Source organism: Lissotriton vulgaris, chromosome 7 (assembly GCF_964263255.1).
Source record: "Lissotriton vulgaris chromosome 7, aLisVul1.2, whole genome shotgun sequence".
Lineage (NCBI taxonomy): Eukaryota > Metazoa > Chordata > Amphibia > Caudata > Salamandridae > Lissotriton > Lissotriton vulgaris.
Genome location: NC_141695.1, coordinates 332,641,673 through 332,668,512, shown reverse-complemented (window position 1 = coordinate 332,668,512; position 26,840 = coordinate 332,641,673). Strand labels below are relative to the sequence as shown.

The 26,840-nt window shown below is 46.7% G+C and overlaps 1 protein-coding gene across 1 annotated transcript in view; it reads left to right on the top strand.

The window, feature by feature from the left end:
* The window catches only part of PPFIA3 (PPFI scaffold protein A3), an 838,878-nt gene that overhangs the window by 506,535 nt on the left and 305,503 nt on the right, over positions 1 to 26,840 (top strand). The window contains exons 18-19 of the mRNA XM_086930190.1: positions 14,044 to 14,137; positions 14,408 to 14,489. Of these exons, the coding sequence (XP_086786316.1) occupies positions 14,044 to 14,137; positions 14,408 to 14,489 (176 nt within the window). The remainder of the gene's footprint in view (positions 1 to 14,043; positions 14,138 to 14,407; positions 14,490 to 26,840) is intronic.

The window sequence follows — 26,840 nt, the reverse complement described above, 5'->3', positions numbered from 1 at the left end:
CGTCACCTCACGCTGCCGTTATGGGAGATGATTCAAGGAATTTTAGCGTGGATTGCCCGGCGTCTGCCGGCCGGCACGTCGCGCGTGGTCCCTTTTCTCTCTGGGCCTTGCACGGGTTCCTCGTAGGTTTTAGTGCCCTGACGAATATAGGTGCTCCGGGGGGTTGTGGGGGGGCAAGAATGAGCGCGATGAGCAAAGTGCGCTAAGAAGACGGCTGACATGCCTTCCTACCCCAGCCGGTATATCGCGCTGTAGTTGCGCCGCCTTCGGGGCTTTTCACACCGCCCCTTCGGTGCCGATGGCGTCCGCGGGGACAGTAGGCAAGAATGCCGTAGGGTGTTAAGTCAATTGTGCCCCATGTGCTGCTCCGCCGCTCGTGCAGACCCCTCCCGCGGCTCGTTCTTGTTAACGCGACTTCCGGCGATCGCCCCCGTCTCGCGGGTACTTCCGGTCGGGCAATGGTATAGCGCAAACCTGGTGTATCCGGGACGTGGAAGGGCCTTCACTTTCGCCGTGTACCACGCTAGGCTTCCCGCGTCGGATCTGGTCCGGAGTGGTGGCGGACGGTGCCTCTTGGTTTCTCCTCTCTGGATCAGCTTCTTGAGGTGTAATTTTGCCGGATTAATGATCGGATTTAAGCAATGGAGCCGCCTTGTTCACAGAGCTCTTCAGCTACGCCGTCATCTCGGTCGGCTGGTAGCCACGCCTCCCCTTTGCAGCGTTTTAAGGACTTGTGGGCTACGGCCAAGTCCTTTCGGCCACGCACACACCTTCTGTTTCTGCTTTTCGCTCCTTTTGTGGCCAAGGAAGGGGCCCCCAAACACGTTTCTTTCAGAGCCACAGGCCTATGCAGCAACAGTCTCAGCACAGCCGCGGACGTGGGACCCGCAAAGTTGGGTCACAGGGCCAGCATGCGGTTCAGTCCACCACCTACCATGCCTCCACTGCCTCCACCCTTCCTATTCCGGTGTTTCAGGCCCACCAAATGCCAGGGGGTGGCAGGATTCCCCATCACCGCCACCAGTGGTGCAACATCACTACGGACAGGTGGATTTTACAGATAGTCCGAAGGGGTTACTCCCTTCCCTTCAAGACTACCCCTCCAGCCATGCCGCCACAGTACCACTGCATGTCTGGGATCACTTGACACTTCTCCAGCAGGAAGTTACGGCCCTCTTGGCCAAGGGGACCATCGAGCGCGTTCCGACGCCAGAAGTAGGCCGTGATTGTTACTCCCACTACTTCTTGGTTCCAAAGAAGGACAAGCGTCCTGCAAGTCCAACGCTACCATCCAGTCTTGCGGTTCTAGAGCAGACAAGACCTGAGCATGTGTGAGCACCTTCAACTTCTCCTTCCAGAGGAAGCGATTGAAGTTCCGAAGGTCTGCCATCTCAGACCTTCGGAACGTCAATTGCTTCCTCTGGAATGAGAAGTTCAAGGTGCTCACACTTGCTCAAGTCTTGTCTGCTCTAGAACCGCAAGACTGGATGGTAGTGTTGGACTTGCAGGACGCTTATTTTCATATCCCCGTCCTGCCGGCCCACCGGCATTACCTACGGTTCACTGTCAGCCATGAGCCCTTTCAGTTCACCGTGCTCCCCTTTGGCCTTACCAGCGCCCCTCGGGTGTTTACGAAAGGGATGGCGGTGGTCACAGCTCATCTGTGCAGATCAGGGGTTTCAGTCTTCCCATATCTCGACGACTGGCTGTTGAAAGCGGGCTTGCCCCCTGGCAGTTGTCTCCCACCTCCAGACTACGGCCAGCATCCTGAACTTTCTGGGGTTCTCCAGCAACGTGCCGAAGTCGCACCTGATTCCCTCTCAGATGCTCCTCTTCATCGGAGCAGTTCTGGACAAGGAGCAGTTTCGGGTTTATCCTCCCGAACAGCGAGTCCGGGACATTCGGGCTATGATTCTGATCTTTCAGCCCTTGTCCTGGGTTTCGGTCCGGATGTCCTTGAGGCCGCTGGGCCGTATGGCCTCCTGCATCCTCCTGGCCAATCATGCCAGATGGCATATGCGGGCTCTGCAGTGGGACCGGAAGTTTCAGTGGGTGCAGCATCAAGGGGACCTGTCCGAGTACACCCAGATCTCGGAGGGCATTGTGCAACAGTTGCATTGGTGGCTCACGATCCAGCATTGGGTCAGCGGCAGATCACTCTCCCTTCCCCACCCGGAGCACACAGTGGTGACGGATGCGTCCCTCCTAGGATGGGGCGGCCACATGGGAGAGGCAGAGATCAGAGGCCTCTGGTATCCGGAGGAGTCCAGGCTCCATATCAACCTTCTGGAGCTCCGGGCAATCCTACTTGCACTGAAAGAATTCCTTCCCTCTGTCAAAGGGAGAGTAGTGCAAGTGTTTACAGACAACACCACTGCCATGTGGTATTGCAACAAGCAAGGCGGGGTGGGGTCGAGGACCCTATGTCAGGAGGCTCTGTGTCTCTGGACATGGCTGGAACATCAAGGCATTTCCTTGGTGGTTCAACACTAGGTAGGTTCTTTGAACGCCAGGGCGGACAAACTCAGCCGCAGGTGCATGATGGATCACAAATGGCATCTTCACTCGGAGGTGGTGCAAGGTCTTTTTCAACAGTGGGGAGAGCCTTGGTTAGATCTACGCGCCACCGAAGGGAACGCGCAATGTCATCAGTTCTGCACATTGGAATTTCCAAGGCGGCACTCGCTCAGCGACTTTTTGTCACAAGTGGAGTTGAGGTCTATTGTACGCCTTTCCGCCTATACCACTTCTACCCAGAGTGCTGAAGAAGATCAGGCGCGACCGGGCCCAAGTCATTCTTGTGGCCCCAGACTGGGCTCGAAGAGTTTGGTATCCCGAGCTACTCAGTATGAGCGTGGATCCCCCTATCCGTCTGCCTCTTCAGGAGGATCTTCTGTTGCAGCAGCAGGAGACGGTCCACCACCGTCTGCGATTTTGGCATTTTTCTGCCTCCCTGATCAGATCTCTTTTCAAGTCCCCTGTTAATAGATTTCTCAAAGGCATCACTCACCTTTTCCCTCCTGTTCTGTTTGTGATGCTGCAGTGGGACTTGAACCTGGTTCTTACTTATTTGATGTGCGCTCCTTTTGAACCACTTCACAACTGTCCTCTTCGTTTCTGACTTTGAAGACTGCTTTCCTGGTTGCCATGCCCTCCGGTAGGCACGTCAGTGAGCTCCAGGCTCTTTCCTGTAAGCCTCCTTTTCTGTCTGTTCATCCCGACAAGGTTGTGCTTCGCACTCGTCCTTCCTTCTTGCCAAAGGTTGTTACTGCCTTCCACATCGGGCAAACTATCACCTTGCCCACTTTCTTTATACATCCTTTCCTTCCAACGTCTTGACCCAAAATGTGCACTCTTTTTTTTTTTACCTGAATCGCACACAACAGTTCCGGGTGGATGACCAGCTCTTTGTTGGCTAGGTAGGCGCCAAGAAAGGTTGGGCTGTACACAAGAGGTCTATTTCCCGCTGGGTCGTCTTGTGTACCAAAGCCTCTTATTCTCTGGCTAAAAAGGAACCTCCAGTGAGGTTGTGCACCGATTCTACCAGGGCGACGGCAGCTACTGCTGCATTGGGACGTGGTGTTCTCTTACAAGACATCTGTCAGGCAGCCATGTGTGCCTCGCTGCACACTTTTACTAAGCATTATTGCCTTGACAGTCAAGTCCAGGGAGAAGGCTTCTTTGGCCGTTTTATTCTCTGTGACTTTCTGGTGTGATTTTGCTTCGCAGATCCACCACCTGGGTTGGTATTGCCGGGCCATCTATTCTACGGTAAGGAATCTATCACTAATGCGTTTCTTTCAGATGAACAAGTTAATAACCTTCAGTAACAATATATCTGTAAGAAACATTAGTTAGTGATAGATTCCTTACCACCCCACCCATTCTCCCCGTTCTGCGAACTGATTTCTAGGGTTAAGGTTATCCCTTTTAGGGCCCTAGTTTCAATACATCAGTGGTCAGTATCTTGCATGGCTCTGTGTTCCTTGCGGGGAAAGTCGTGTACAGAACTGGGTGCGTCTAAGTAGCTCCAGCGATGTCATCTTGGTGACTACGCCGCCAGCGACGTACGCGGAGCCGCACGACAAAGCCTACCAACGCGCAGGGGTACTGCTGACGAAAACCTTCCGGATCCAGTTTGATGCCTGGGGGTAATTCTAAGGTAAGGAATCATCACTAACGAATGTTTCTTACAGATATATAGCTACCGAAGTTAAGTAACTTGTTCACTTTCCACCCAGTTTTGCAAGTCCTAAAAACTGTGAGTGGCGCATTGTGCTTTTAGACACTATGGGGCCGATTATGATTGCGGAATTTCCGCATCCTCTGGGCCGGCGGAAGCCACCGCCGGCCCAGAGGATGCGGAAAAACCGCAGCGGACCCACCAAAGACCCACCGCCACATTAGGATGGCTGGTGGGTCCTGGTTTCCGTCCACAGCTTTTCCGCTGCGGTTGGCTTACAACCGCAGCGGAAAAGCTCTAATATGGTGGCGGTGTCTCTCAGACACCGTCCACCATATTAGGATGGGCTTCCAAAGATGCTTTTCCGCGGCGGGTTTTCCGCCGAGGAAAAGCATGTGTATCTTCACTGCGGGGGCCCGTTGCGGGCCCCCTAGGTGAAGGGGGACTGGGGGGTGCACATGGGGGGTACCTATGGTACCCCCCTGCATTTGTATACAGAAATCGGCAGGCACCGCGCGGTACCTGCGGCTTTCTGCATACAAATGCATAGTATGCATTTTTAACATTGCGGCGGGTGCAGCTTGAAGCTGCACCCGCCGCAATGTTAAAGATATAGGATGTGACCGCCACCCTGGCGGTCACATCCTATTCAGCACAGAGGGAACGCCGCTGCCCTTGCGGACGTTCCCTCATACTCTGGGGTCGCGGACGGACTCAAGTCCGTCCGCGATCCTAATGACCCCCTATATATCCCTACATTTTTTAAATCATCACCCCCCTTTTTTTCTATTTATTCTCTTTAATAAATACGTATTTAAATACAACTTTACATGTGGCCAGTAGCCGTTTTAAACCATTCCCTAAGAAATAAAAACAAGAACATTTATAACAAAAACGCTTCTAGAAAATACACATATTCAGAACTATTACAACCTTGAAAAGTGGATTCAAAACCCCCACATTAAATTACCTTTTAAATTATTCGTTTTTATTGTAAATTCTTTTTATTGAATAAAGAACATGTAATACAAGCCAAGCAAATTAATGACTCATGTTCCTGTAAAACGAGCATCAAATAAGCCCACATTCCATTACACAAAATGCAACTGCTGAATAAAAACATACATGTCAGAATCTAACCCATATAGAATGCAACCAGGCTCTACATTACAAACTGTAGCTCAATATAGGGGAACTACATCCCTCCGAGCCTCGCTGCTATTTCTCATAACAGGTAACCAAGTATAGTGGAAGCGTAGAGAAACTAGCCTAGATGCAGGGGGAAAATGGATAAAACAAGATCCCCCTTAACTTGAATATTGAACAAGAGCCTATCTTCAGTGCTGCATAGGAAGCTTTGGGGATGTACTGTAAGTGCCAGCATACATATAAATAATTCCCCTGTTCTATGGGGGACCCTCTGCACAGGCAAGCCATAGGGAACTGTCATCAATTACACATGAAAAAATGATCCCCTTTTCTACTGATTACATTTTTGTTGTTTTTGTCTCGGTTTATACAACATTACTCTATTTTCAAAATTGGTGTAGGATTCTCCTTATGGTTTCACTTTGTTACTGTTGCCTCCAAGTTAAACCTGACTTCTTTGTGCCAAACTACAGATGGGTTAAGTACAGGTTGTTTTGGAGTTTGCTTGTGTTTCACCCTGTAAAATTAGTTGTTTCTGCTTAAGTAGGATTTCACCCCCTCAACTAGTAGCCCAATTTCCTACACATGACCTCTCAGCTCTCCCTTCAGTAGCTCCTACACAATCTTTTTATCCCACATTTCATGCCAGTCATTAGCATTTCCTATTAGTTTTTTATTTTACCAATACATCCCACCAGGTTTGACCCTGCTCCTATTACTTCAGGTGTCTCTCCTTTTCTTTTCCCTCTTTTCTCCTCTGCCCTCATCTGTCTGTGCTCCCGACTTCTCTATCACTTAATTGACCCCTACATCTCTTTTCTGAGTGACCCATGATACGTCTGATCCTCGCTCCCATGGGCAGTTGCTGGTCTTCTCTCCTCACTACCCCCTGTGATCCTTATCTGCTCCTCCTCATGGCAGGACTATATGCTCCTCACTTGCCTCAATTCTTGCTTTACCTACTCCTCCCTTTTGTTCAACTGCTTCAGATACTCTGTCTCCACAACACTGGGGACATTCCCTTCCCTTTGCCAACAGTATTTCTTACTTTATCTGCCATCATGATCCCCCACCTACCCTCACTCCTGTAGTTTCGCCACAGGCCCTTCTCTGGTCACCCAACTCATCTTTGCTAGGCAGTCCTCTGATTTCTTTCCCTCTTCCCTCAGAAGGCCTTTCTACCCTTCTCCTTCCATTACCAATGATCACATCCCTACTCTCCCTCCCTTCAGCAGTCCTTTTGTCCATGGCTCTTTTTGGGTTGGTTGCTGAGTTATTGCATAGGGCCCAACTGGGCAGAGCTCTGGTCTGCACAGAGCACTGTCAGTAAAACATAGCTACTGCTACCATGCTCTGAAGCTCTAGCACTGTTCCTGTACATATGTTGCATCTCCTTTTGAAATGGCTGCAATGTTGAGCTGTGTTGGTAATATCCCACCAGCACTGCTTAGCGGTGTTGATAATTGTAAGGATATGCGTCTTTGCATGATCACCCGTACAGTTTTGGACTGATGGTGCTGGTTTTTCGACTCCGAGTGCACTAAGGCCTGCTAACCAGATCTCCGTGCCAGTGTTCTAACCCTTTACAAAGTATATTTGGAATTGGCTACCCCCAAGTGGCATAAGTTAACTTACTTATAAGTCCCTACCGTACGTGCCCTGGGTATGCAAGTTAAATTGTCAACCCTGGGCTAAAGCACTGATTGTGCCACCCTGAGTTTGACCAAGCACAACATGGCTCAGAGCCTGCCACTGCAGACTGGAAGAGCAGTTTAAAACTGCTTGTTTGACTTTGCCATTTAAACCTATGGCAAAGCCCAGCCCTCCCTTAGTGGTATATATGTCACCCTTAAGGAAGGCCGATCAAGCCCTAAGACAGGGTGCTGTATATTATTATGTAGGACATATTGTTTCCTAGCAGTAAAAGCTGCAAATTGTCATTTTGCCTTGAGACGGTAGGTAGCCTCATTGGCGACTGCAGGGTTGCGGGCTGACCCCTCAGCTGTGCTAACCTCTGAGTAGGACCACCAAAATTGGTACTTCAAGGTATCAAAGTAATCAAAGCATCAAACCCGACTTGATGCTCAGGTTGGATTTATTGGTACTTCTAAAGAAAGGCAATTGTTAGAAAGTTGCCACCATGTTTCTCAGATATTCTGGTGGCCATTCACAGATGCTGGGACCCCAAACAGCCTTCTGCCCTCCGCGGGAGGAGTGTGAACGACTCCCAGGCACAGGAGCAATAGAGACCTGGCGTGGAGAGAGGTGTTACCTCCCCCTCATAGGAAGCCACACAGGATGTTGTCCCAAAAAGCAAGCTCAAAAGGGACGCCACCTTTGATGGACAAATGGCAACCACACTCAAGAGGGGTTGTTCCTTTGTTCAGGTAGAGGGGTTGGCTATGGGAAGTGAGTGGAAACCATTTGCCACCTCTGTATTTCCATGGGTGTGTAGCCTCAGGTAGCCACACCTCTAGGTTGGGCTGCAATTCTTCCCATACCAAGTGAGAATGTCAGACATCTTGAGAGTGGGCAGAATAGTGCACCCTGAGATAGCTGAGATGCCACACATAGCTGAAAGTTGCCCAAAGGTCGGAGCCTATCGGCTAATGACCTCTTCATCCACCCATGGCACCCAAACCTTGGATCACATCTGGACCTGAGAGAGGACCGATGCAGGACTGCTCTGCTGATCCTTGGACCTGTCAAGAGAGACTTAACCTGCTGCTCCTGGACCGACCAAAAAGAACTGTGCCTGTGGTGCCTCGCTTGTAGAAAACTTACTCCAGAGCCCCAGACAAAAAAGGTGAACTCTAAGAATCAGTCAGCTGACTTCCTGTTCCAGCATTAGGGCCATAAAAGCTGAGGTAGCCACTTCCGGCCAGTGAGTAGCCACATTCATCTGACTGCCGACATGCATCCAAGACTACTTCTTCACTCTCAAAAGTTGCACCGGAGTCTTTCAGAGAGTCGTCCGAATGTAAATTGGTTTCCAAAGATGGTCACTAGCCCTCACCAAAGCGAACTGCTGGACCTCCTGTGACCGAAGACCGGTAGTCCAGTCGTAACTGAACTACTGCTGGACCGAAGAGGACTTCGAGAGTCGTCCCACTTGAACTATAGACCAAGGAATAACCCCAGGAAGCACCTCGGCGACCTCACAGCATCCTACAGCATCTTGTATCCTCCACATCAGGACCACTCAATTTAAATCTATGGCGGTCCTAGCATAAGGTATGGAACTGAACTTTAGACAGCTTTGGTAACCAGGTAACTGTCCAGATTCTCCTTACTGGACTCTCTGACCTCCTCCTGTCGGAATCTGTCACCAAATCCGGGCTGGAATAGTTGAACACATCTCTATATAAGTTTTAGAAAGTTTCCAAACTTTGATTATCACTGCTTGTTTGTACTTAGTACTAAAAAGCTGAAATGTATGTTTCACTTAAAAATATATATTTCTGGAACCCTCCAGTTGATTTTGCTTTACACTAGTTCCTTTGTTTAAGTCTTGCTGCTCAAAGCCACAGATACCCAGAGTTGAGCTGCAGGTTTTGGAAACAAGCCTGGCTAGACTCAAAAAGGTTTTATGAGTGTGTTACATAGTGAGATCACACAGCCGTACCAAAAATACCTCCACGATCTTCACGGTAATGCCCCCACAAAAGTAAAAAAAAGGCCTGCTTGGACGTTCTGAAACCCCCATTAAAACTTGACATTCCTGCTCAATAGAGGTGGAGTATCCCACTGGAAGTATGGCAGCACTGAGGAGAATGGGTCCAGCCCAATTAAGTGCATAGCGGTCTTGCTGTAACGTGTCTCTATGGTTTCAACTAAAATCAGCAGGCTTGCTTACCTGAAACTAATGCCACAACAAACCTCTGGCATCCCTGCTATGAAGGAGTTTGAACTGTCCAATATAATGTATAGTCGCAATGATGTGAAGCCACAGCTTTGTCTCATTTAAAGTATGGAAGTCTTGCAAAATACTGTAACTGTTCATGGCAAAACCACAACAACCCTTCTAAGAAGAACAGGTAGATGCTTAAAAAAAGATGAATACCGACCCTAGAATATTTTACCTCACTATAAACCATTGTGAATCGTCATCTTGTGATCTGGCCAAATTACAGTTCTTGCTTGCACTCTTGCTAGACCCCAACTGCACAAATACCAACTAGTACATAACTTATCACACTACGTACCGTTGTGTACTGCTTAGGAAGTTACCATTGAATTTCATCCAGATTTAAGTCTTTCAAATGACCTTGTTCAGATAGAGTTCCCCTCTTCAGTTACTCACTAGCACATTTTTATACTCCTCTCACTCAAGTGTTTCATCGTAGAGAATCCAATCTAGTTAATAGTGCCCACAGTAAAATGAGCATTGGCAAAATCAGTCATCTCAGATTTTAAAAGCAATATGGACCTATTATCTTTGCTAATGCTTTTCTACAAGTTATATTCGGCATCCATAAAACGAGTTTTTTCTTGATGCTAAACATTGGCAAAAAAAGTGACATATACATGCACATGCATCATGACACGAGAGGAGACTAACATGATGTGTTTGTGTGTGCTTGCATTGCCACAGGTGCAAGCTCACATGGAATGGTGTGGGTGCCATTTCAGATTTATTTCAGGTTCCAAGGTGGCGGATGTGGAGCAGGGGTATGGGCGGACCGGAATAACAGGCGGGGAGGCCGGATGAAGTGCGCTATGATCAGTGAGGTTTTATTAAAGTACAGGAAAATTGTCCTTTAAGAACAATTGCTGGTTGGTGATTCCTGGGTGGATGTGCAGGACTGGGGTCGTCTGGATGTGGGTCTGGTTAGGTGGGGTCGTCTGGATGATATCCTCTGCTGGGCCTATGTCGTCTTGTCCAGGGAGAGGCACCGGTGTTCCTCGGAGGTATACAGGGGAGAGAAAAGTACAGGGCGGTTAGTCCTGGGCGAAAGGACTTCTGAGTACTGCCACCTACACCGGGGAGTGAGGGATTCGAAAACGAACGTGAGGAAGGGACGGTAGGGTAGGTTGGGAAAGGGAAGGCAAGAGATGGGACGGGAAGAGGGTGCTGTGTGAGGGGAAACGGTGCTCAGGTCTTCTATACAGTCTACAGTGCCAGTGATAGGATTAACTACAATATACAGTGATTCCGTGATTTCGTGCGATCCTTTGTACACTATCTAACCACTAATTACAAGGGGAACACGAAGAAAGGTTAGAGTGTACTCACGTGCCCCGCAGCAACTCTCCTGCGAGTTGTGGACGCTCTCCAGCCACCTCCTGAGGACGCCACCAATCTTCGGACCAGACGTCCTCCTCCTCGTCCTCGTCTCGGTCCTTCCGCTCCGCTCACTGCCACTGGTTCTTCGCTTGCTGCTACCTCCTGCCACGAGTCCGCTGCTTGGAACACCTCTCCCTCCTTCCTGACGGCTTTTCTGTGTTCCGGGCCGGTCTCTGGGAAAGCACTTCCGGGGTTAAAGGTGGTCATTTCCGGTCCTTCAAATGTCATCTCACTTCCGGGGTCAAGGGAGTTCGCTTCCGGTCTTTCGTGCTCTGCTGTTGCTGCCGGTTCCTGTAGTGGAAGAGAGAGAGGAGGAGTCCTGGTTGATAGGGACACTGCATGACCGGTCTCGGAGGTCAGGGAGCCCACGCTCGGACACCGCCCCGGGAGTTAAGGGCTGCTTCTTCACAGCGGACATCTATCTTTAGCCATAAAAACAAGCATTAGCAGAGCCAGTAGGTCTTCCCCATGCAAGAGCTATTGGTTTTGCACATATGTTTTAACCATGTTGTACACCAGTGTGGTTGCTGTGCAGCATAGGAATAGTTAGTGGGGTAAAGCAGAATGGCGTGGAGTGTTGTAGAGTGATGTGGAGTCAAGTGGTGTAGAGTTAAACATTGAGAGTGTCATGGAGAGAGTAGAGTGCCATAGAGTGGAAGGCTGTAGTTTGTCGTAGAGTTGAGTGGCGTGGAGTGGAGTATCATAGGGTGGAGTGGTGTAGAGGGTGTTGCGTGGAATTGAGTAGATTGTTGTAGAGTGGAGTAGTGTAGGAGAGCAGAAAAGCAAAGAGTGGAGTAGAGATTTTTAGATTCGAGTGGCGTGGCATCGAGTGGAGTGCTTTAGAGTAGTGTATTGTAGAATAGAGTGGAATGAAGTAGATTGGAGTGGCATTTAGAGGGAGTTGCATAGAGCATCATAGAGTGGGTAGTGTTATAAAGTGGCATAGAGTAGAGTGTTGTGGAATAGTCATAGAATGGAGTACAGTTTAATGGAGTTGAACATCACTGAGCGGAGTATTGTAGAGTGTAGTGTTGCAGGGTGGACTAGAGTGGCCTTGAATGAAGTGCGGTAAAGTACAGTGGGGCAGAGTAAATTGGCCTAGAGTGCAGTGGTGTAGGGTGCAGTGCTGTAGAGTAGATTGTTTCAGTGTAGAGTGAAGTGGAGTGGTTCAGGGAAGAGTGAAGTGGTGCAAGTTAGATTGCAAAGGTATAGAGTAGGGTGCTGTATAGTGCAGTGGAATGGCATACAGTGTAGTGGCATAGAGTGTAGTGGTGTGTAGTGTAGTGGCGTAGAACTCAATGGTGTAGAGTGGCGTAGCGTGAAATGGTGCAGAGTAAAGTGGCGCGGAGTAGAATTGAGTGGTGTAGAATGCAGTGACGTAGAACTCAATGGTGTAGAGTGGCATAGGGTGCTATGGTGCAGAGTAGAATGATTTTGACTTCAGGGGCGGAGACTGCAGTCTTGCAGAATAGTAGAGTGGTGCAGAGTGGAGTATAGTTGTGTAGAGTGCAGTGGTACATATTCGTTGGTGTAGAGTGCAATGGTGTAGAGAGTCTTTTGGTTTTAAGTAAAGTGGTGTTTAGTACATTTGCGTAGAGTGTAGTGGTTTAGAGTACAGTTGCGCAGAGTAGAGTGGCACAGTGTAGAGTGCAGTGGCATATAGCTCAGTGGCAGAGAGTGCAGTGTTGCAAACTAAACTGCCGTAGAGTGTTGTAGAGTGCATTGGTGTGGAATGCAGTGGTACAGAGTAGTGGCGTACTGTACAGTGGTGTAGAATAGAGTTGCATAGAGTGCAGTGACCTAGATTATAATGGCGCAGAGTGGCGTAAAGTGTTGCAGAGTAGACTATAGTAGGGTGTAGTGCAGTGGTGCAGAGTAGATTGGTGTAGAGAGCAGTGGCATAGATTGATTGTATTGTTTTTGAGTAAAGTGCCATAAAGTGGAGTGCTGCGGAGTAGAGTGAGTGGAGAGGCACCGAGTGCAATGGCGTAGAAGAGATTGTTTCAGAGTAGAGTGGATGAAGCATGGTAGAGTACAATGGTGTAGAGTGCAGAGTGGAGTGGATTGGCATACAGTGCACTGGCATAGAGTGGAGTGGTGCAAAGTAGAGTGCAGAGGCATAGAGTGCAATACTGCAGAGTAGAGTGGCGAAGAGTGAAATGGCGCAGAGTGCAGTGGTGCATAGTAGAGTAGTGTGGGGTAGAGTGCATTGGCATAAAGCAGAGTGATGTAGAGTAGAGAGGTGTACAGTGAAATGGCGTAGATTGGAGTGAATATACAAGATGTGGTAGCAAACTGCCATTACAGATAACACATCGTCAATTAAAATTACCACTACATATGCACAGACATACAGTTTTCACTAATAAAAGTATGCAGCACACAAACGATAATGTGTGGAAATGTTATCACTGAGTGTATTGAATTGTTTTGATTGTATTAACATAATTATTTTCACCACACTTCAGAATTACCACAAATTGTGCATCATTTGCGCTTTTCTGATACTGATATATTTACATTTGGTTGTGTGCTCGAAAAAAAGCATAGTGCAGTCTTCCTCAAGCACTCCCCTAGTAGCCAGCATGATTGTAACATAAATCCTCTAACTTTGAAGTCAGAGAAAGAAAAGTAAACACCAAGCTTCCTGGAAAACAGAGCCTGACATTTGACTCGAGATAAGAACAAGATTTAAAGACCTGTTTACAGAAATACAGTAAAAATGGCTTGGGCAAGGGAAGGGACAAACTCAAGCTGGACAGCCTAAAAATAATAGAGCCAGCAACTAGAAAGCAAGTAATTGTGAGTTATGAACCACAAAACCAATGATGAGCAATGGGCAGATTTTCCAGGGAAGCTTTCAAAATGTCCCCAGGATGTCGTTAGCAAACCGCTGCATTGTCTGGTAAGCTTCTACTTAAGACTGTATTGTGCCTTTCAAGAAAGAAGCAACCCAGTAGCAAATTGCAGCTGTTTAGATCTGCCCATAAAATTAAGATAAGATCACGATGTGGAGGGATGGGAGAGAAATGGAGTAATGGATGGGGTACATGAGAAAGTGCTGTTGAGTGGCAGGAGAAGTATATTATAGCGAAGTTATGACTTAGGAGTGGGGGAAGGGAGGCCTAATTTAAAAAAAAGGAAGCTGGCTGGGAGAGGAGTGGAATAGCTGTGGAGGGCACCAGTCAGCAACACTTAGAGTGATGGGGGTAATTAGAAGGGGTAACAAGTAGTCAAGCATTCTCCTTTGGGCGCTTCTTACTTTTCATGCTCCTCTGCACTAGTAAGCAGGACCTACTTTGGCCTACCTTTTCCATAGTTAGGTTTTCATGCTCTGCACAAAGAGACATCCATTGGTGGTATGGAGGAGGGGGATCCTCGCTCAAGTTTGCACTTTAATTTCTTTTCTGCACTCTCTCTTCAGCTGGGACCCCTTCAGACGAGACATCACCAGCAGACCCCCTGGGGCTCACCAAGCTGGCAGGACCAGTGGACAAGGACCGGAGGAGCAAAAAGAAGTAAGAGGATGGAGTGCTAATCTTGTAAGCCTGGGAGGTATATCTAGACTAGCGTCCAGACCTAAGGTGTGAAAAATAGAGAAGCAGGGGCACATGCATAATAATGTCCTAGCTCTCTGAGTAGATAAGACTTGCCTTTCTGCTCGCTTTAGTCTTTCATCGATGAGTAAGGGATCTGTGCCCTGAAGGTGCTGTACTTGTTATGTATTTGTCTGCATATGTGCTACTATTTGGAGGCAGGAATGACCCGTCACCCTTGTCTCTCTGCAGGCATGAGCTCCTGGAGGAGGCCTGCAGGCAGGGCCTGCCCTTCGCCGCCTGGGACGGCCCCACCGTTGTGTCCTGGCTTGAGGTACGAAACCCATTTACTAGTGGAGTTTTTGTTTGTACGCAAAATAGAGCTACCACATGCTAAAGTTGACTTCAACAATAGCTCGGACATTGGCGAGATCGAGAGGCCAGGACAGTTCAGGAGATATACCTTGACTAGAAGGAATCTAATTCCATTGACACCTTTATTCAATCCATTTATTTACAGCCATTGTTGCCTTCTTTTTTTGAAAGCACGTCATCGTGACCTCCTTTCCGTTCCTTAAAATGGTGGTAGTGGAATAAAGTTAGGTTTTTGGTAGACTTGTTGATTGTTAAAGCATATAAAAATAGTTAATTCCAGTGATGCTGAAATAGTTTGTTTTTTAATAAACTCTCCAAGTCCTCGGATGACAATGGGGGTTGAAAGAATGTGAAGAGACAAGCAATATTATCACCAAAGCTCCTCTTGGTCAGTCTAGTATCAAGCGTCCTCTGGACAATAGTCCATGGAAACTAAATGGACCCCCTAATCCTTTGCTACCCAATAGAATATAGCCTGCACTATTCAGACCTCACAACCTCTGTGCCACTGCCCCTGCTGACTGTTGATAGCTATGCCCCTGTGCTCCACATATCTCACAAACTGCCTTCTTTGCTTTGCTCTTTGGATTGCTCTGCTCACTCTTTGGAAATCGCTACTATCTTCAGTGGTGGACTGGGAGCTAAACAGGCCCAGTAAGATTTGTTCATACTATCCCCATATCATACGGAGCAAATAATTCAGACATTCTCCAGAAGGAATTTTGGGAGTGAAGAGTATATGGTGTACACCTTTACAAGAACATTATTTATGTTCCTTCTGCGCTGTTTGCTTGGCTGGTTAGCTGATGTTTCCTCTGTCCATCCTTCCCTAATAATAGTGCCCTGGTCCTCACCCTACCCAGTGAAAGCAAAATTAGAATGCCTTAATTGAGTTAACCTTTTTGTTCAATGCATCGCCACCTGTATTTCTTGAATATTGATCATTCATATAGAAATATGTATGTTCTTGTCATGTGTCGCTGTAGATACAAATGCTTTGCATACACCTTTAGAGTCACAAGGTATGGTGAGTACTTCCTTGGTTGATAATGGGTATTGTCAAGATTGCGTTTTTTTCCCCACCATCATCAGGTTAGGACATGTACTAATTCGGCTCTGTGGGCCGCACCTAAAAGCGCATACCACCTGGACCATTCAAATCCTGTGCTGTGGAGGAATTCAACCGGGTGCTTGATCTTGCTTCTTTTTTGATCAGTGAACACAGATAATTCGGCTCATCTCTGAACCTTTCCACTGAGGCCTAAGTCCTGTCACAGGGCCTTGCGCCCATCATCTCCAGAACCCAGCAGACGAGAATGCCATCTCGTTGTTGGAAAGCATGCTCTTCCAATACTACCCCCAGCACCACTCAAAGTTCCTCAGTACTAGCCAGCGTCGAATCTGCTATCTTTGCCTTGCCCCAGAGCACGACTACAGCACATGCCAGGCCTACCTTATCTTCCGGTTCAAGGAGATGCTTTGGTATCGACATCAGCGGAGGTGGGCCCACCAGAGAAGGCAGAGGCAGAAGTCCAACACTGCGACATATTCAGGGAACGCAACAGCAGAGGAAGCGGCAGACCCATCAGTGCCCCAGGAATTCCAGTCCAGCTAGAAAGTCAGCTTACCCTCCGAATCCAAAGAGGGACAGCAGCAAGTTCCCGAAGACCCAGTCACGGAAGACTTAGTCCAAGAGTATAGTTGACACCCATGCACAACCCAGAGCCACACAGCGACCGACCACCAAAGAGTGTGAAGAGACAAGTAATATTATCACCAAAGCCTGGTACGTGAAGATATTTTTCTGTATTTATGCGATCATCCCCTCTTGGTCTGTCTAGTATCAAGGGTCTTTTGGGCAGTAGTACATCGGTACTAAATGGACCGCAAAACACACAAGATGATGGCTCAAGACTGATTTGCAGGGGTGGCGTGGTGAGCAAAATAACGATGGATTAAATCCAGATCTGTGACTGGGGGTGAATGTTTTGCCAATGTGCAACATTCCTCCATCACCTTGTGTGTTTTGCTACTAAATGGACCCCCTACACCTTTGACCACAGAACCTAGGTGCCACTGCCCTTGTTGTGCTGTTCATAGCTACGCCCCTGCACTCCACATACCTCACAAACTGCCTTCTGTGCTTAGCTCATTGGATTGAGCAAAGCATAGAGCACCGTGCCATACGGAGTGGGCATCAAGCTCAAAGTCTCAACAGCCTGCCAGACTAGCACTGCCTTTGGGCCATGGTTGGCACTGACTGAAGCTCCCCACTCTGGCCACAATGACCCTGCATGTGCTGCAGCCTTTCTTGGAGCCAACAGAGTCCTCTGCTCTGTCAGTGAAGTAGACACCGGCACCGAAGCAGACACTGGCAACGGAGGCCACCACAGACCCTGAACCAAACACAAAACACAACATTGGCGCCAAAGGCTTCCACGCCAAAGTCACCTCTGACCAGTGACTCATTTGGCGGTGAAAACTCAGTTGACGGCGACCTCTGACAATTCAGAGCAGCATATTCAACTCCTGCAGGATTAGTTAGATTCTTGCCAAAAGAATCTCTATATCCAGCTGCATATGGGCAGAATCTCCACCAAGCTGCCACAGAAGCCACAAAAGACCAGGGAAGAGAAAATTCAATTCAATTTCTTGCACTGCTTAAAGGGATGCTCAAGACCGGCCCAAGACTTTCAGAGAGCCAGTCAAGGCAAAGGTCATTACACCTTGGGTTGAAGAAATCTTTTGTAAACCTTCACCCAATTATCCCGCCCCTACATCTGTAGCCATGTACTCCAAGAATTGCTCATAGTCCATACAGCGAGTAAACCCGCAAACGCCGTGGGTAAAGGAGATGCTTCACATCCTGAGAAGGAGAGCAAAAAGCTAGGCGCAGCAAGCAAAAGAGTGACAATCCAATCAGCCTTTCAGTATAGGATTGTCCACTTGGTTGGCCTGCTCTCCCAATATGGCAGGGTGCATAAGTATAGGCAACGTGGACGATAGCTGGTTACAGAGGGAAAGACCTTATCGAATGCCACCGTCCACTGCGCCCTAGCCGTGGCCGACACCACCACCAGGTGAGTTAAACAAAGCATACTGGTCAAACGTTATTACTCGCTCTGAGTCACTGGCTTTAAACAGAGGTATAGTAGGATCTGTCAACCTGCCATTTGATGGCAAACATTTTTTTGGGCCTCAGGTAGACAGATGCTCAGAAAATACATGGACTCAACCAAGGCTATAGGTGTCCTTTAGACATCCACTTCTATGGAGTCCTTTCAGAGATCACAACTAAGAGGAGGCAGTATGACTACTTTCAAAGACTCCTCAACCTTCTTTTAGAGGCAACAACACCCATACTACAAGCAGTATTTTAGAGAGGCCTACAGAAGCACAGGGATATGGGAAAAGGAGACCCAGCTAAAGAAGCCACCTCCTCCAATAAGTGACTTTCTTCTGCTCTTCAACTCTCCAGTCAAACAAGGGAGCAAGCATTGCAGAAGATACTACCTCTTTTTCAGCCAAAACATCAACTGCCAGTCATAACAGTTATGCACCTCCTCAGAATAATATCCTCATGCGTAGCCGTAATCTCCCATACCAGCTGCACATGCATCCGCTTCAGCCATGCCTATCAGCACCATGGGTCACTGGGAGGATTAGCGTTGATATGGGCCAGCACCCATCGCTCTCTGCAATGGTGGAAAAGCAATAATCTTTTACAGGGCTGACCTTCACAGACCCTGTTCCGTCGCTGACCATCACCACGGATGCCTCACTCTCCGGATGGAAAGCACATATTCAACAACTGACTATTCAGGAGATGTCGTTGCCACAACAGAGGGGCCCCCACATCAGTTACCTCAAGCTCCTGGTTATCCAGATTTCTCTCAAATCCTTTCTTCAGGAAGTTCAGCACAAGGTAGATTTGAAAAAAGACAAACACGAACATCATGTATTATCTCCAAATCTAAGACAGCACATGCTCAACATAGTTGTCAGCACTAGTGCAAAGCATTTGGCATTGGGTATTTCACAATCACATAAGACTTCTGGCAGACTACCTTCGGGGAGTGGACAGCAACTCTGCAAACCTGTTATGTTATGTTAATGACATTTTTAGAGCGCGTCGATTACCCGTAGGTGTCCTGGCGCTAGCTAGATCTCCTACTGGCCGAGAACAGAAAACAGATTTATTTCTTAGGATCAGATTATTGGGGTAAAAGCCAGGTTTTTAAGCCCTTCCTGAAGGACAGAAGTTCAATGGCATTTCTAAGATGGAATGGCAGATCGTTCCAAGCTTTTGCCGCTCAGGAAACAAAGCTTCTGCCACCCCATCAGCTTTTTTTGTGCATGATACTAAGGCCAACTTGGCCCCCATTGATCGCAATGTTCTTTCCGGGATATACCATTGGAATCGCTAGTTTAAATGGACTGGGCCCGTGCCTTGGAGTGCTTTAAAAACCATGCACGGAGCCTTAAAACATACTCCACTCCTTACCAGGAGCCAATTCAATTTTTTGATTTCCTTGGAAATCGGGGCGAATCTCGATGTACCAGTGAGCAGTCTGGCTGCTGCATTCTGTAACACTAGTAATTTGTTCAAGAATCTTTGTTGACCATTTAGATAAAGATTGTTACAGTAGTCGAGTCTCGCCATTACAAGAGCCGTGACCACTGTTTGCCTGCTCCCCAGGGGCAAGTACTGCAGTATTTTCCTGAGCATTCTCATAACAAACTTTGTATTTGATACCACTGACTTTACTTTGGGCCCAAAGGTGAGATTCTCATCAACTATTACACCCAGGTTTTTAACCTTTGTTGAAGGGACAGGAAGAGTGCCCATTCAGTCAGACCACCAGTTTGGTGTCCAAAAGTTGGTGTCGTTGCCGAGTAATGTAACCTCGGTTTACCCTGTGTTAAGTTTTAGGCAATTTTCTGCCATCCAGCTTCCCACTGACACCATGCAATCCTGCAAACGTCCTTCTATTCCCACCTCTTTGCCTGTTGTCAGAGACACCACAATTTGAGTATCATCCGCATAAGAGGTGAGACCAAATCCAAATGCGTTAATAATGGGGGTCAGACTGAGAGAGGACCCCTGTGGAACCCCACAGGGCAGTGCAAAAGGATTGGATTGGTAGTCTCCCAATGCCACAAGTTGTCCTCTGTCAGCAACAAAAGATTTTAAAAGATCCCAGACTTTCCCACGGATTCCACATGCTTTTAGATGGTCCATTAGTATGTCATGGTGGACCGTATCGAAAGCGGTGGAGAGATCTAATGCTGCCCTGCCAACACGATCAACGGCTTCTCTGATCTCCTCAGTAGCTTTAATGAGTGCGGACTCTGTGCTGTGTCCCTCTCTAAAAGGATATTGAGAGGGATCCAGAGCTTGTGTCTCTGCTAAAAAGGTGCTTAGTTGTCTGTTCATGATTTTTTCGATCAGGTTTTGCTGGTAGTTGGAGTGTAGAAATTGGGCAAAACTTCTTCGGATCCTTGGGATCCAGGCTGGGCTTTTTATTAAAGGGGCAGAATGGAGGCCAATTTCCAACAATTGGGAAAGTGCCCTGTTGCAAACATATTGTTGAATATGGATGACAATGATGCTATGATCGGGCCTGGGCCAGTTTGACCACCGCAACCGGACATGGGTCATAAGGTGACTCTGAATTTACATCCCTAAGGATCCTTTGAATATCATCAGGGGTCACTGGTTCGAAATTCTCAAAAGTGGGGATTAGATCCCTCACAACCTTTAATTCCTCCATAGCCGTGTTCGTCCCATCTGTGCATACCCCCCTGAAGGCCAAGAAAATAGATTCCACTTTTGACAGAAAAAGTTGTCAATTTCTTCATAGATCTTGACTTGGTTTAACTATGACAGGCCTAGGTGAAGCCAGGGTGGGGACTGTTCTAAACAGTTCTTATGCTGAGTTCCTAGTTCCTTCAATCCGAATTGCATACAATTTTTGTTTGGCAGAGATGAGTTGTTTATAGTTCTGAAGGCTAAGTTCATATGACTTTCTCTGATTCCTTATAGCTTGTCCTCCAGGTCCGCTCGAGCGGTTTACAAATTAGTTTTTGATTTCTTAACTCCTTTGTAAACCATGGAGCGGAGGCTGTAATCCTTTTGGCGAAGGGTTTTAACTAGAGCTATTACGTCACAGGCTTGCTCCAGCCATTCAGTATATACCAGACTCGCCTCCTCCACTCCTGGCGGCAATTGAACTGCTGTGGAGGTGAGAAGCTCCTGCCAAGCTATCCCCTCAATTTTTTGCCATGCTCTAGTTTTTATATGTTCTTTTGGACCTGGCCCCCTAGCCCGATGCTCTTTCAGTGTTAACTCAAATTAAACGGCAGTGAGGACTGCGGTGAGATACACTTGACGGATGGTACTGTGTGCCCCCACTATCTTGCTACTGGGTATCCCTATGAGATCGGGATTGACTACTAACCGAGCTCTGAGGGCTTGGACGGATGCGGGCGTCACAACGATAGGAGAGTTTTATTCGGAAGGTGTCCTAATACCGCATGAAAGATTTTTACTCATACACGGTGCCCCCGATACAATGTTCCTATTGCATGCACACATATACAGGTATATATGTATCACATGGCCGCCGGGTGATACTGAACCGACCACGAATGCCCTACTTACCATGCAGTGCCTAAGGGGACATGGAGCACGACTGACAAAATGGCTCACCCAGGGTATTCGCACTGAGACAGCAATCTCCTTACGGCTAGTATGCGACAGATGGGAAGACGACGTAGGCCATGAGTTTACAGTTAAGGAATGAGATACTATAGGAGAATATACCAGGAAGGTGTCTCGTAATCCTAGATTTAAATTTATCCAAATGATGTTGCTACACAGAGCTTATTTAACACCACGCAGATTGAACACTGTGTTTCTGGGAGCAAGTGATACCTGCCCGCGCTGGTATGCGCTCAATGCGGGATTGATACACATGGTGTGGGATTGCCCCTGACTAGGGTAATACTGGGCGACAGTGTGCAAACTACTAGCTGATGTAGCCCCGTTGCGCCATACAGTCACCTTGGACTATTGCATACTGGGACTACGGCCTTGTGGAAAGAAGGGTAATCCCGCCTCCCGATTTGCTAACCTTGCGCTCCTTCTGGCTAAAAGAGCCATAACCACACGATGGAAAGCCGCTAAAGCCCCGTCCATACAGGACTGGCATGCGGAAGTGGTGAGATGGGGAAGGGCTGAGGGGGCTGAACTAAAAAGAGAGGCGTATAGGGGGCTAAGGAAAACACCTATCTCGCTGAGCTGGAATGCAATGATGGAGGAATATGCTGCAATAGATATATTATCCTAATCGGGTGTACTGTTATTATAGATTGGGGGATTGGACCACTGCTATGTGACGCAGGGGCTCCTTACATTATCCATGAGTTGTTGCATTGTATGATTCACATGACTGCACAATGTGACTAAGTCAGATTGTAGAACCGAAATGCACATGAATCCAGCGGTGGAAATGTGAAAATGCCACTATAGATACTTATTGCCGGGCATGCAGGGAGGGGGAGGGAAGGGTGGATAAGTTTTAGTTGAGTTGTTATCAACATATTGAGCACTGATAGATTTGATTAATCATGGTATGTTTTATTAGACTCCTGGTATGGGAACAAAAGCTGGAAATTATCCGTACTTGTTTGCAATCGGAGATTCAATTAAAGATTTTAGATTGCTAGGCAATATCTCGCGAGGATTCTCATAGTGCTTCGGCAATGTCACTGTATTCTCCTATACTGCTTGCAAATGTATGTAATTATGCCATGTAAAACTATGATACTGTATCGTGTTATGATGCCTAAGCTGATTGTTGTGTAAAATCAATAAAAACAGATAAAAAAAATAATACTAATTGAACGGCGGTGTGGTCAGACAACACCAGGGGTAAGAGTCCCATGAATTGAAGGCTCGGGTGATTGGAAAAGATACAGTCCAAGTTATATCCTGCAAGATGAGTGGGGCCAACTACCTGCTCAGAAGGATGCAGCAACAAGTCCACGAGTGGGAAATCCACCCACAAGTCCTACTTCCATACTCCAACTGCTGGCAGGCCCCTGAGATCGACCTCTTTGCCACCACCCAAATTGCAAAATGCCAAAACATTGCCTCTGGATTCTCACACTCACAGTCCATAGACAGTGCTCTAAGGATAAATTGGTCAGGAATCTTTGTCTACATAATTCCTCCTCTCCCGCTCCTTCTGTATGTGGTCCGAAAGCTTTGGCAAACATCTCCCACTCTCATCCTGGTGGCTTGCACGTGGGCCAGACAATGCTGGTTCTGGACCCTCCTCAAGATGTCTTTGATCCCCCATGAGAAGCTCCCCAAAAGGCCAAACTTTCTCATTCAGAACCAAGGCACCCCAACTCCAGGTAGCTCAATGTAGTAATTTATATCCTGAGGTCCTAGAATTTGTCTAGCTCAATCTCCCTCAGAAGTTCATGTCTATCTTCAAAGAAGCTTGTAGACACACTACGCAATCTTGTTACGCGGCCAAATGGAAACAGTTTGTCCAGTACTGCATTTCCAAACACCTGAATCTGACGAAACCCGCAGTTCAAGCTGTTACCTGCTACCTTCCCTACTTGTAAAAATCAAGTCTAGCTTATACATCCATATACCTTCATTTGGCTGCTATTGCGGCCTCCATGCAGAATAGTGAAAATTCTTTCAAAATGCTTTATGGAAAGAGTTAAATGGGTTAGACTACCCAGGCTAAGCTGGAACCTTAACGTTGCCCTTACCAGACTCACGAGTCCTTCTTTTAAACCTCTGCATTCATGCCCTTTTTAATACCTCTTCCTCAAAGTTGCTTTCCTTGTTGATATAACATCCTTAAGACGTGTTAGGGAATTTCGGGCCGTCACTTTTTAAAAGAGCCTTTCAACTGGATTGTCCTCAGAACTGACCCTAAGTTCCTTTCCAAGGTGATATCCCTTCCATCTCAATTAGACCACTGAGCTCCCAGACTTCTCCCCTTAGACAGGCTCTGTGGCGGAAAGGGCTTTCAGACCCTTGCTGACAAGCCTGCCCTCCTGAATTACATTGACTGGACCAAACCCTTTCGCGAAATACAGCAGCTTTTTGTTGTTTTTACCAAATCTCGCAAAGGGAATGCTCTATTAAAGGCAGGCATAGCCAGGTGACTTGTCAAATGTATCCAAATCTGCTACATTAAAGAGAAATGTGCCTGCCCCGCCCGGGCTATATTAATTCGCAAAAAGCAGCGACTATGACTTTCCTTGGAACCATCCTCATAGCGGACATTTTTAATTCAGCTATATGGTCAAATACAAACACATTTACTGAGCGCTACTGTGGGGATATCGTTGCACACCAGCATACTAGAGTTGCTAAAGCTGTACTAAGAATCTTTTCAGTTTTCTCCAATTTCCACTGGCTATTTTATTGCTTTACATACCGCTTTAGAGTTTGTCTACAGCCACACAGGTTATGAACTGAATATGTTACTTACACTGTAAGCATCTATTTGTACCATATGAAACTGTAGATTAGCATGCTCTCACCCATTCTCTTCCGAACTCTTCTGTTGTTGCAGATGTCCATTCCTTCATGTACAAATCTTAACTCTTAAATAATTTCTTGCATGGTCGCCCAACTTTCCTATCAAATGCCCCACCTTTGCCCTCAACTGCTGTGCAGAAAAAAGTATAACAATTGAGCCGGTGCCAACGTGCATAACCAAGGGAGGAGTCATATCCCTTGTGACTAAAAAGACAAGTTGCAAACATCCTAGCTGCATTATGCAGAGCATGTGAATCTACAGCACAGCACTGCATGCTGCGAACAGATACTTACAGGGTAAGTAACATATTCCTTACATATCTTATGATACTTTATGCACATGCACCTACATAGGATTCTCAAACTCACATGTACACAAAGCTTCTTACAGACAGTACTGTTTTACACAGGTTTTACATAACATACACAGCGCTTAGAACATACACTGCACGATAGACACAGATGTAGTAATGGATGGCACAGATGACGCTAAAATTAAACACACAGAAAAAATAATTCCTACTTTTTTCCATAGATCAAAAATTACGAGCTCCCCTCCAAAACCGCTAGCCCAGGTGAAATTTCAGAAGTCTCCCTAACAATTTTCACAACTTCGAAGTCTATCTGCTTCACACTACATTGTGTTCTGCTTCTAGCCTCACTTGTCAGGACAATGGCTAAAAATGCTTGTCTGTAGTATTTACTTCCATTGCACATGCTACTTTTGTCTTAGTTCCAATTCTAGAGTTGTATCTTTCATAATAGATTCTAACATGAGCTGCAGGTGTTTTTGGGAATCATTGGAGTGCAGATACTTTCTTGGGGTCACACCAATAAACTTTTAGTTGTCCTGTGAACCTGTCTCCTGCTACTGTCTCGGGCACACAATAATGTTGGCGGTGAGCAGTTGCAAATCACATTCCTCCGTGTTCCGCTTAGTTGTGCCCAATTCCGGCATTGTCACACACCCATCATGAGTGAAGCCTCACACGTGCTGAGGGAGCTATTTTTCACTCGGGAAGGAACTGACACCGCACCCAGGACTGGCTGTCTTGTCTGTACTTTGTGCTTATTGCACTGGTTTCCTGTAGGAGGTGCTCTGAAAACAAATGTTTGTAACAAAGTCTCTACAAAAAAGAGAAATAATAATATACAAGGAAGCAAAGTACACAATACATTAAACCTTCCACACTCCTACTAAAGTACATTTATGAAGTATCTACATTCGTTATTTTTGTGATCTCTATAGGTTGCTCTGTACATACCTTCCTCACTTTTAAAGGAACCCTACTGTTTGTTGTTGGAACATTTCTGCTTGTCCTGTCAAACTATAACAGCAGCACAGACCTTCATTTTAACACTGCCCCAGTGGTTTCTCCCTTAAATGGGTGAAGCAGTCATGAAATGACCGAAATCGAAATATGATTTAATTAGCTATTTTTTTACCTTTCAAGATGATGATTTTATCCCTTTTAAAATTACACTTCTTTAGTACACCTCAGGTGTAGACAGTCTGAATGGACTGTAGGGCAATCTGGCAGAGCCAGAGGGGTTGGTCTGACTGCTCCATGTTTGGGCTAATTTTCTACCGGTTTATGGGTCTGTTGTGTGGTATCGTGGGATGATTTGTACTTTTGATTTCCCTGATATTACCAGATAAATTTCCTGCAGCAAGCAAACGTTTACAAATCTCCAATACTTTGCAAGACCCTTTAAACCGTATCTTTATAAGTTCAAAACTACCTTGACCGTGCAAATATGGGCCACTTTTTTAGCTTTCTGATTTTCTAGCAGGGGCCACTTTTATTTTAGTGCTTAGATGCATTTTTCTGTACTTGCCCAACCCTGGCTCCAGAAGGCCTCATATTTTAGAAATCAAATGGAGATGCCAAGAACTGCTGAGGAGTCTGATGCCTTAACAAATGTTATAGGTAACTTGGACACACATTTCCTGTTTCTGTTTGTGTTGCCATAGATAGGTACACGTTTAGAAGACTACATTGCTGCCTTAAAAAACCTAGCTATCACACTAAATTTGGTGGATTACATGATGAATTTGTTTGGGACCAAATTGTAATGCACTCACACAATTTTAACATTTAGGAGAGACTACGGGTCAGTGTTAGCTCCTCCTTAACACCTTAGCTGCGTGTAAACATCCCTCCCCAGTGCTGCGCTGTCCATTGGAACCAGTGCTGAATGGACGTCCAATGGTCGTGCGCAGCACTGGGGAGGTAGCGCTGCTGACGACCGTTGGCAGCACTTAAGGGGTTAAAGCACATTGTAGTTATAGCTAATAAAGTTGAACTTTCAACAAGGTATTCTTAGGCTGCTTTGAGTAGTCCTGGAATAAATAAGGTTTTTCTTGTGAAAAATACCTTTAAAAAAAAAAAGGGTCAAGTTGACTTTTCCTGAGAAAAGGGATGCAGGGAATATTTCTTGTGGAATACGAAGCAAAATTTTGAAAGTTCAAGGATATATGAGCAAGTTGCTATATGTTTGATAGTAAAGAACACCTTTCTCAAGATAAATGCTGCCACACACAAAAATAAATGTCCTAATTGTGAGACTGTCAGCCGTTTTGCCAGAGTGTGTTGAAGGAAACCTATATCTTCATCTGTGAAGTTTACAGTGGAAAATTCCTAATGTTAATTCTTCTGGAGTGATAATAAAAATGTCAGGAACTAGCAGATTATGTGGAGCTAGATTTATGGGTTGAAAATTAAAGGAGTT